Source organism: Cyprinodon variegatus, unplaced genomic scaffold, assembly GCF_000732505.1.
Source record: "Cyprinodon variegatus isolate N-32 unplaced genomic scaffold, C_variegatus-1.0 Scaffold109, whole genome shotgun sequence".
In the NCBI taxonomy this organism is placed as follows: domain Eukaryota; kingdom Metazoa; phylum Chordata; class Actinopteri; order Cyprinodontiformes; family Cyprinodontidae; genus Cyprinodon; species Cyprinodon variegatus.
The window spans coordinates 982,026-994,342 of NW_015150562.1; the positions used below are offsets into that span (position 1 = coordinate 982,026).

The window sequence follows — 12,317 nt, forward strand, 5'->3', positions numbered from 1 at the left end:
TTCAGTAGGCAAGAGCATGATGTCTGATATTAATGAAAAATAAAATCACTGAACAGAAAACAGGCTTGCCATGGTGACCATGTACATTATTAAGCACGTCAGTATTTTGGGGTTAAATTTGCTATTGGCAGGATTCAAAGTGGTTTATATGGTATCTAGTGTCTGGATCACCGGGTTTTTCAACTAACCGAACAATTTTTCCGCCACTAGGTTCGATCGTAATCACGGATGTTTCAGACATGCAGACTGGCAAGATTACAGTGAGGCAACATCTGCATATGCAACATAGACATATGCAACATAGACATATACAACATCTACATATACAACATAGACATATGCAGCACAGACATATGCTGCAAATACATGTGCAACTTATACATATACAGAAAACACATATGCAACAACAGCACAATATCTAGACATTTTACATCTGCTTGTTTTTGATACAAACGGAGCCCCATACCTTATAAGGAAAGGTGGAGAGTTTAGGAGCATTGAATGCTGTTGTACAATTTAAACATCCAACAGATATTTTCCTTTAGTTAGTTTAGTTAATAAACTGTAATCAGCACCAACTGGCTTCTGTAATTTAAACATTATGAGAGATTTTGTGACTTTCCAAGTTGGAAAAGTGCAGAGTTTACCAAACAGCTGAACATTTAAGAAGTTGGAAAAGTAATAGAAAGTATTCAAAAGAAAAAGATCTTACCGAAAACGTTTGAGACAAAGAGAATCAGAGAGGCTAAACGGTGCATTAAAGTCCCCATGGTTGAGAAGCGATCAGATCTGTTGTTTCTTCTTATCTTTTCATATGGTGGAGGTGAAGATCTTCCCCCATCACACCGCAGACATGCTCAGACGCGCCTCGCATCACTCATTCATTTGGAAACTTGTGAAGAAATATTAATTCATTATCTCACAGTCTTAAGATTTCACAACCTTGTTTTCAATATATCTAAATGGACCGAATGCATGCGCATCTCTGTCAAAAACCCCCCAAAAACTCAAAAAGATGCCCAGGTGTTTAAGAAATTACCACTATTTTTTTTTTTTTTTTTAATGATGCTATTATTGCCAAAAGCCACGAAATCGTTGCAACATAGGAATAAACATGATTCATGAATCATTGCTAAAAATGCATTACTAATGCAAACCAAGCGTCTCCTCTTGCAAGATTCGCTCTTAATGTAGGTTTATATTATTTTGAAATATCATTAAAAAAGCATTAGAAAAAGATACTTGGAAACTGAATTGATCTTATTTTATAAACTGAAATAAACTTTTAACTCTAATCTGCCTGAATTTGATTCGTAAACGCTGCTGTGTGTCTGCTCTGCCCCCTACTGGGCAGAATGGATATAACATGTGGCAATTAGGAAAAGTACAAAAAACAGAAAAACTTTTCAGTGACTACAAAGTGGAATTTTTTAGTATCTATTTAGGTTTCTTTTTTTTTTTTTTTTTTTGTCAGACTCACATATGTTTCAGATGATCAAACAAATTTAATTAAATTTGAATTAAACCATTCAGGACTTGCTGGTGTGCTTTAAGTCAATGTCTTGGTAACTATTAGACATTAATTTTTTAGGACTCTGGTAGAAAGCAGAACTCCCTGTTCCATCAACTAAAGCAAGTGTTTTAAGTCCTAAAGCTGTAAATCAGCCTCCGATCATCACACTGATATGTCTGATATGTATGTTTCAAACTTGGGAACCAAGTCCAGTGGATTGTTTTTAATTTGTTTCTGAATGACTATGACCTGGATGACTGAGAACCTTCACCAGCATAGATATTTCATATTTTCAGTGTGTAATGGTTTTTAACATGATTATGTTTTTTGTCCATTATTATTATTATTATTTTTTTGGATTAAATTATTTACTGGGGACAATGCTTTTATACTTTGCACAAGAGTTGCACTTTGTGAGCTCCTGGTTGAGCTTTTTAATTGATCTTGTAAGTTCTATAGGTTAGCCATAGGTTAACCACCCTTTGGAAAGTTAAACGTATTGTGATTTGATAATTTTGATATAAATACTGATTACTAATATGCATAGTTCATTATAAAAGCTTATTTTAAAGATAAAAAGCATTTTGTATATACACTCAGCTTTACCTCAAGCCAATATTTGATGATTTGAAACTTTATACAGTGACAAAAAAGGATCTTGAGTCAATAAAAATAGTTTAAATAACCCTCATAAAGCCCAAAGAACTTTAAATCGCTTTGATAGATTACAGGGAATCTCCGTGAAAGGAAATAATAAAGAATATTGGATGTGGTAAATTGCTTTTTTCATAACGATTGTAAAGATCAAAGATAAATTCAATTTTATTAATGTAGTGCCACTTTACAGCATGCATCATCTCAAGACACTTTACAAAGACAATTTAATCAAATCATACAAACATAAGGGTTAAAGCTTTTCATCTTTGGTAAACTCACTATGTCCTTCAGCATCCTAAGCCTATAGCAGCGTAACTATAGAGATAGCTCAGGATAACCTGAACCACTCTATCTATAAGCGTAACCAAAACAAAAGTTTGAAGCCTAGCCTTAAAAGTTGACAGGGTGTCTGCCTGACCAACTAAAACTGGTAGCTTGTTTCACAAGAGAGGAGCCTGATAACTAAAAGATGTCTCCCATTCTATTTCTAAAGATTCTAGGAACCACTGTAAATATGCAGATTAAGAGTAAAGTGCCCTTTTAGGAACATAAGGAACAGTCAGATATCTGATATAAAATGGAGTTTGGCTATTTAGGGCCTTATATGCTAATCCTAAATTCTATTCTATCTAAGATGAGATGGCATGTATGTCACAGGGATGCTCTGTGCAGAATAATTGAGCAATTACCTACAAATTGCTAATGTAAAAAAGGAATGATGTGTTTTCCCTTTTTTTCCTGAAATAAGTCTATTAATAGGGCCTAAAGTTGTGGAAATAATGTAAAACACAGAAAAGAGCCTGCATGTATTTAAGAACAAATGCGTAACACACTTTTTAGGTTATATTTGTGAAAAGATTATGAAATATTTATAATTGTTCCTCTTCCCAATGAAGTGCTGCATTTAGATGATCATTGTCAGGGTTGGTGGATGTTGTTGTGGGCCCAAATGCAGAGTAGAGGAGGCAGATAGTTCTTGCAGTTTTACTGGGGACTTACATAATTCCAGAAAAGAAAGGTTCAGAACTCAGGAAACAAAACTTAGACAAGCTCGGGAGAAACGCACAAGAATAAATGGAGATAATCTAGTACTGAGGAACTCAAGACGAGGAGTATATATGGGAGACAGAACGAAGAGTGGAGTAATTGGTTAATTAGGAGCAGGTGTGGACAGAAGCAGCTAGAAAGGCACCAATGGGAAAGGAAAGGAGCACTAGGGGCATTAAAGAATAACCAGGGAAAACAGGGTTTAACTGTAACTGGAAAATAACTTAAATAAGGATAACGGGGAATAAAACTAACTACTGCAAAATAAGAAATAACCAAATGGGAGACTATAGGATAAGAGACTGGAGATAACTGAAGCCATGGAAAACATAACCTAAGAATAGGAGAATGAATAACTAACTAAAACTAGACCAAGGAATAAATAATAGCAAAAATGCTGAAAATAAATAACAAGGAAGAGTGAAACTAGGAATTTTAAAAATACTATAAATCTTGACTACACAGAATAGCATAAAGTAAGGCAAAACTCAGAACCCAAAATAAAAACTTACACAGAACCAAAAAAATCCAGAATGGCCGATCATGACAATCGTTCTTCCCATAAAATAGAATTTGACTGATGTTTGAAATTATAAGAGGATTGAGGTTGATTCTATCACTTTCTGAGCCAACTTTAAAGCCTCAGTTTGTAAATTTTATGAAGTAAAAAAGAATAATAAAAAACATGGAAGAAACCTCAGATTGTTGAAGTCAAATCAGCTTAGAAGAAGGTTGTGTGGATGTGGCGGCATGTGCCGAGGCTCAAAGACACAGACAATGCTTCTTATCACTGCACTTGTCCATTTATTGAATCTTTATCCATGAGCCTGCCTGTATTCTCCAGTCTGTTGCTAAGTTACTGCCACCCTTGTCCAAGAACTACTGCAAAGAAGAAATGACAGAAATAAAGAAATAAGTAGGAAAGCTATAATGGTTATCTGTTCCGCTGCCATCAAGCTTTTGGTGTGGGTGGACTGGGATAATACACAGGTAGATAATACAGTGTGAGCAGTAAAAACCTATCTTCACTAATGACTGATTTGGATCTATTGGCTCCACAAACCACCTGTAGCGAACACCCCCTCACATCAATGGCATTTTGGAAAGAGGTACAGTATGCTCTGCTTGTCCTGAATAAAAAAAACCTACAGACTGGGTCAGATGGCGGCCAATTAAAAAATGAACAAGAAGGCAGTAGAGGGAGGCATGTGGGGGGGAAAGGAGGGGCCCTGACCTGTGTTATAGATCTATCTGGAGTCCTTTAAGCTTTTCACAGAGTCTGAAAAAGCAGTATTGAAACAGAACCACTCTCAGACAAAAATCAGCCTTTGATTAACCGGAGCCAGCTTATGCTTTTCTGCTTTAGCGGGTGCAAAGGTCAAATGCAGGACGATATGAGGTTTTCCTCAGGTGATTCGTCTGCTGGGCTTATAAGAAGCGCCCAGCCGTCGCTGATCTGGGACATTGTGTATTTGTGTTGTGAAGCACCGCAATCCGATCTGCCTCCTTCTGCAGCTCCGGTCTGTATCCGAGGCTTACGTTTCCAAATCCCTGGGGGTGAAAGTTTATAGGAGGAGAAAATAAATATTATTAACTAAACACTCTGCTGGGAACACTTTGAGAGGGAGAAATTAAAAGGAAGGTTTTCTCTTCCCAAGTATTGTCTTCACATGCAAGAGTACAATGCAGATTCAAAGAAGCGACTTCAGAGAAAAAATGGATGAAAGAGGGAAAACAAAGAGAGAGAGGAGACAAATCTGCAATTGGAAGATGTGTCTAAATGGAAATGAGCTTAAATGGGCGCAGGCTCTGTGCGTGGTGTGTCTGTGCTGGAGCAACAAAGAGGAAGAAAAAAAACTCCTCAATTAGATTTGTGAATTCTGTAATCTGTTTCTCAAACAAACAGATTTTCATTTGAGCCTTTCAAACTGGTAGACTGAAATAGAGGGCGCACATATAGATCCCTCTGCAGTGAACTCATTATCTGCTTAAAGAAACTTTATGACTGATGCTTGTTTAGTCCACAGATAATCAGAGGCACCAATCTGCTGCTGTGCCAGAGCAGGTTAGATCAGAATAATTAAGAGCTGCGTTACATATATCTCATTAGGACTCCCAGAGCTGGATAAATCCTTAAGATCAAAATGTGGCCTTTGACATTTTCTCTAATACCTTAAAAAAACAGATTAGTTCACTTTTCTAATTTGCCCTGGCATTTAATTGTCCTATACTCCTTCTTTAGAAGATTGGACAGGAGTTCAGAGTTTGATTTGATCAGCTAATGCAGAGCATCTGAGGAAGAAATGGAGATGTTTCGAAGAATGTCGGTTGAGCATCACAAAGGGCGTGCCTTTATGAAACATATTAGTGGGTTCGAAGTGAGATGAGAAGCGGGGGTGAGGTCAAACAGCATTTCCCTGTTGCTGCAAATGTTTCTGCTTAGGTTGTGTTGCTAGGCTGCCACTTCCCTCATGTTGAGTGGAAAATTTTCCCCTTCGTCTCTACTTCAGAGGACAGAAGAACTGCAGACACGGAGAGAGCTGTGAAATCTTATCGTCCGCCCCCATATCTACCCCAGATCTGACAGGAAGAGCTGGGGACTGGCAGTATGATGACACCTTCAGGGAGGACATTTAAGAAAAAGAAACTAATTTCTAAAAAAAAAAAATATCCTCACTTGTTTGTTTTTTTTCTATTTCCCCAGATAGTTGACAAGTAAAAAAGCTATAACAATGTTAACATTTTGGCATATGAGAAAGTCATTATTTTCTACCTTAATCACACCAAGTTGTTGTTTAGGCAGGTAAATAAAATGATCAAAAATATTTCATAGAAGATACTTAACCCATTTAACCGATTCCAGACTTTGTCATTCAGCTTAACTTTTTGCTTTCATAACAGCAGACTTGGTTATGCTTACAATACAGTTTAGATATAAAACATTTATACGTGTTGCTTTCTTTTAGTGATCTGAACTGTGCTTACTTTAAAAGAAAACAGGCAAAATTTTTTTTTTGACTAATAGTTTCTTTCCAATGCCAATATTGGCAAACCTGGAAAAATATTAGTTGCTGTTTAGATTAAAGGTACTAAAATATGGCCAGACTGTCATTCTGTAAAAGAAAATTTAAAATGCAATTAGCTCCTGCAGTGAACTGGTGACTAATTTGTACATAGTTTTTAAACATTTTTTTTTTTTAGAGATACTCCTCTTAACCAGTTTAGTTCAAATTGATTTCATTTCAGTTCCATTCATTTCAACTCATGTATTTTATTTTATTGATGCCAAAAGGAAATAAAAATTGTTGGGACACTCTGCTGCTGTTTAGAAGCTAAATGTAGATTTCCAGCCACCCAACACTCTGGAGCGCAATAATTACCTGATATTAAAAGTCAAAGCCGCCATAAGATAATTCTGGGTTATAGTTATCAAGTAGGCTACCCAGCATCACTCCTTAATTAGCATATTTCAGTCTGAATTTGAGAACATCACTGGCGGTAATTCCGATCATTCCAGGGTGAAGCAGAAATTATAAAAGTGATAAATATTTTTGTCTGCAAAAGAATATCTGAGGATATTTATGCATATAGGATTAGTTTATTTTAAATGTATAAAAAATATTAAAAAATGAGATACTGAGGAGTTGTACTGTATCAGACTATGGTTCTCACAGCTAATTTCCAACATTAGTCCCTGAGACAGACAAAAGAATAAGATTGTCTATATACACAATAGCATAATTACTTTCTATAAAATTTCTATAGAGAGAAATGTTATAGAAAAAGTAATCTCTGTCTATTTTGTTTCTGTATATCAGTTAGAGTTTGAAGGAGGCATTGAAGGATACTAATATCACCGGTAAGATGGGATTTTTTCTAAAAAATTTTGCAAAAATCTATTCGTCAATGATTTAGTAATTTGACTTGACCCCAATTATATGTGCTCCTCTCAACTAGTCAATGTGTCTTGGAACCATCATCCCTCCAAAGTAAAGGCATGTCATTGCTCCCTCCCTGTCTTTCTCCATTAAACTAAAATAACTTCCCCAACCATCTGTCACTGAGCTCACAGGTCTTCTGTTGCTAAGGAACAAGTCAGACACCCATGTTCATGTTTGCAGCCTCATATGATTTTACAGTATCTACATATATATTTGCTTCAACAATCACAGGTAGTAATTTGCATTATTGTCACATGTGCAGCAAGGAAAACGTATGTGAGAAGACCTGTTGCTCTGCAGAGTATGAGGGTAAAATAACCAGTAGCTCTTATAATAAGAGATATACATATTGTTAGGGGTATGAATTGTAATTACAGACAATTCTCTGTCATTACTCTAGGTTGAATAAATGACCCAAGTTATTAACTGGATGCCAATCCTTCAAAGACATTTGCAATAATTAATTTAAAGGCTTTAATAATTGATTTATTTCTACCGCAAATAATGGCTGAGTTATGTGTCTCGGTTTGCAACCGTCAATAAATTTATCTGACAGCAAACCACACCCAGGCTTACGTTAGTTATTTGAGGAAGAAGCTAATCATTGTTTGTACACACGCTTGGCTGGAAGCTGCTTACTCAGAGCATCTCAAATTAAATTTCATGGCCTTTTGTTTTTTAGCAAACAGAAGATCAATCTGACGGAGCGTCGATCAGAGGTCGTAAAAGGCTGTTTCAGAATGATTGACGGAGACATTTCTTTAAATTTAGTAAACCTAAAGATCAGATGAGTTTATATCAATATAACATTTCGTTTGACTTCTAATCATGTCATAAATTTATTATTTTGCTCTTATTATTTTAAACATAAAAAGAGAGGGGTTTAATTTAAGTAAAAAAATATTTTTAAAAATTAACAATTTGACACAATTATAATTTACAGCTTGACGTAAGGTTTTAAGCGGGAAATAAAATTTTAATTATTTATATACACATTTTACTGCCATTGTTCACATTCAGTCCAGCAAAAATCCAAATATTATATCACAAAAAATGCTTGAGTAAAATATCATAGATCACCCATTAAATGACCTACAAAGATTATTCATTTTAGACTTATATTTAGACAAACTTTATTGTCCTTTTGTATACACAGTGTATACAAAACAAACTTTCAATGCGTACAGCTTTCAACAGTAAATGAGCAGCTTAGCAGTGAAATTAACATTTCCATTTATAAAGTGCAGCAGTGATTAGAATGTAAACAGTATAATAGGTGCAAAAAGGCATTGAAATGGAAAGGTTCAATGCAGTGCAATTAAATAAATATGATGCAAAATGCAACAGAACCAGGAGTTTTGTTCTAGTTAAAATGATTATGGAGAAATCAGCCATGTAGTGCAAATTTGATGTTTACAAGTCCTGTGCTGAGATTAGGATTTATATAATTGAAATGTATCGATCTCTCATTGGAGAAATTTCCTCCATCCCTTTGGGGAGCAGTGGGCTGCCATTGTGGGGCACCAGGGGGAGCAATCAGGGGTTAAGGGTCTCTTTTAGAGACCCAGAGTGAAACTGAGTGAAACTGGTTGAAACTGAACTAGGCCACAATAATCTCAGGACAAAGTAGGAAAGGATATTGCTGCTGCAGGTTTGGCCTTAAATAAGCAATTTCTCACATAACAAGAACTTTAAAGAGAGGAGCTCACTCCATTGACTGTTCATCAAATCCTAGATAAGACCAAAAATGGTAAAAAAGCATCTCCTGACAGGATTCAGCAAATTAATGGGATTCCATCAGTGCATAGTTTGCCCTTCTGCAGTACCTTCAAACGGGAAAAAAGTTTTTTGAATCAAGGAAATTATATGATAAAAACTGCTTTTCTTAAACACTATTATGCTACAGAGAAATTCCAAAAAAATGGGAACAAAGTTTTTGCTAAGCCAAACTTCTGACTTTTTCCAAACTATTTAGTAGCTACAACTGAGGCACTGAAGCAGATAAAAGTTTTAATGCTAAGAATTAAAATACAGCTATGCTATTTTGCAGCAGCTGCGGTTTGCCAAAAACATGTCAACTAGAACTAACTCTTTTATTGGTTGGAGTGTTTCAGCAGCAAGCAGAATGAGACTTTTTCCACATAAAATGTTTGGCCTGATTTCAAATTGTTTGATATCAGCAGTTTAGTGAAGCTAGTTTGGATATGGATAAGTTTACTTTTAAATATAAAACATCACTAATTACCTATTAGGAGGCATGCTTTATTTTGTCCTTAATCACATGTTTAATGAGGCATTAGATTAAGAACAGAAATCACTATCCAAGGTGTTTTATTAGATAAACACAACATTGCACCTTGCTCATCTTTATTGCTCTAGTTGTTTGGTGGCATGCCGCGTTGTAGGAACATAAAGCAAGTATTTACAAAAATGTTTGGTAGCCCAGTGGTTCATTTTAGTTATAAGCATAAACAGGGAAGGCAGGAAAGCTTTTATTCATATCTGTTCCGGATTTTGTTATTTTTCAAACCTTAATTTGTAAGTCAAAGCTCACACAGGCAAATTTACCCAATATTTCAAAATAAGAGATTTTAAAAATAAGTTGTCTAACATCAGATCAGTCTATATTCTTTATGTCTAGGTTTATATTTCTCTTAAAACTTTATTGAAGAGACTTAAAAATTATTTTCCAAGATTGACCACAATGTTAAAGGATTTTTGGTCAAGGTTCAACACAGAGTAATGCACTATAGACCCAGGGAAAATGAGAGCAGATGCTAAAGTTTTTTTATTTATTGTTTTTATTTATTTATTTTATTTTTTTTTTTACAAAAAATGCTGCATCTCTTATCAAGCCTTTGCTCACCATGGGTGTCAGTTTACACAAATGGTCATTGCTCTGTGTGAAGTTTTTACCTTTTTATTTTCAAATGGATTAATGAATTTAACAGTAAGATGTTCAGAGCTTGGAATGCTGTTTTATAAACCAAATATGTTTTAAACTTCTCGGTTGTTTTACCTCCAACCTGTCCGCTGTGCTGTTTCTCAGTAATCAAAATAAAATTCCTAAACAGATTTAAGAGCTTGAACGAGCAGATTTTTTAAATATAATTTAAAGAAATCCCCTACACAGTATCTATTGGTAGTAGAACTATGATTTTTTTGAGTATTATTCTGACAGATGGATTGATATAAGAGTATGCCATATTTTTTATTATTATTTGCAAAATAAACATTAAACCATGAATGATTCCTGAAGTCTCTTTATAATTTTCTTCTATTTTTAGTAATGAGCGTGTATCGCATGCAGTCAGAATGAGTCACATTATAGTCTGAAGAAATGTAAAACACAATTGTCCAAGACATTTAATGCACATGCACAATATGTTAAAGTCAATTAACATTACGCATTCAGTTGTGCAAATGAATGTAAGAAAGTTTGTAAGTTTTTATACACTTTGTCTTGAGTAAATGTGGGTTTCAATTACCTTTAAATATTACCAACATTTTTCTTTTAAACTGTTGGACAGGAAAAAACCCACAGCCCTGACTACTGAGAACAATATTTGGATTTAGACTTCAAAAATTTAAAGCTCAGTGAAAATATCAACTTTCAAAATAACAGTTTAAATACACACAATTCTGTGCAATATTTATAAAAAGGCATTGATTGTGGATTGTCAAAAGGCAACAACACATTTCCTTATTTCAGCCATTACTTAATTATAATTTCCTTTTTTAAATATTGTCAAATTATGTCTGATATATAGTTTCTTAATATATTGTAATAAAGTCAGATTACGCTTTTAATTGCTATTCCTTTTACACTTTTTCTTTCTTTCTTTCTTTCTTTCTTTCTTTCTTTCTTTCTTTCTTTCTTTCTTTCTTTCTTTCTTTCTTTCTTTCTTTCTTTCTTTCTCAACTTGCACACACACCCACATACATAGTATTCAGAGCCCACCTGTCTCTTCCTGCGGTGAGGGGTGTCGGTGCGGCTCCGCGGGGAGCTCATCATCACCACTTTAAGACGCACCACAGAGGGAGCGCACACAAGGAGCACAGGGAGTACCTTGTTACACCGAAGGGAAACACTGTGCCGATCTTTGCTTACTGTCTTAAAAAGACTCAACTGAATTTTGAGGGGAAAAACGTCCTCTAAGTTGGAAAAAAGTTTATTTGAAGCTAATGCGACCTTATCCGACTGAGGTAATTTGCAAGATGGTTGCGATCATTACGCACGAACGGAGCTACTCTCAATGTTTGTCAGGACAGTTGTAGATCAAAAGCGTATAGTTTTGTCTTTCTTTTGACTTTTGTTTGAAGATTTACATAAAAATCCTCATTTGGATTCCAAGTTCTGACTGAGACTGTGCGCCACTGAAGTGGAGTCCTGTATTTTGGAGCTGAAAACCCGCAAGGAAGTATGAATGCTTCTCTTTTCAACATGACCCATGGCGCGCTGTTTAACGGGAGCCAGACCCTCGCTGAAGCTTTGGATACGTATTCAAATAACAGCTCAGACATGGTGATGACCGGTGACGGCGGAGGGTCCCTGGTGCTGCTGCAGGATGAGCGCAAACTCTTTGTCATGCGTGTGGTCCAGATCGCGGTGCTGTGCGTCCTTTCCCTTACAGTGATGTTCGGCATTTTTTTCCTCGGATGCAACCTGATGATCAAATCAGAGAGCATGATTAACTTCCTGGTGAAGGACCGGAGACCTTCCAAAGACGTAGAAACTGTAATGATTGGTCTCGGCTAAAGGGCAGAACTCAGACACTGTGGGAGACCCAGAACGGGGATCCGGGGCGGATTTTAGGATCTGCATGTGCACGGAACAATCGAAGATGCTTGATTTGTGTCAAGATTGACGATATGCAAAGAAACTTTACATTTCCTTCCAAAAAAAAAAGAAAGAAAAGAAAACAAACAGGGAAGTATTCCTAAACGACCAATGTTTGTGCGTAAAGTTCGTGCGTAAACCCAATGGCAGTTGTTTACATGTTTAAAACGATGTATTACATATATGGAGTGCTTTTAAAATTGCCAACTTAAACAAAGTAACACAACGTTTACGAACTGTTACCTCATGTTTCTTCTTTCTTTTAAAACGATTACGTTACAAATATCTCTAAGCATGGTTATTTCTTATCGCCCAACGC

At 35.7% G+C, this 12,317-nt stretch overlaps 1 protein-coding gene across 1 annotated transcript; it reads left to right on the forward strand.

Moving 5' to 3' along the window:
• The first annotated feature begins 11,221 nt into the window (after window positions 1-11,221).
• LOC107084793 (reprimo-like protein) lies at window positions 11,222-12,067 on the forward strand. Its single transcript, XM_015374800.1, has one exon. It carries the CDS (start codon window positions 11,582-11,584, stop codon window positions 11,915-11,917), a length of 336 nt encoding a protein of 111 aa, XP_015230286.1. The 5' UTR covers window positions 11,222-11,581; the 3' UTR covers window positions 11,918-12,067.
• The last annotated feature ends 250 nt before the right edge of the window (window positions 12,068-12,317 follow it).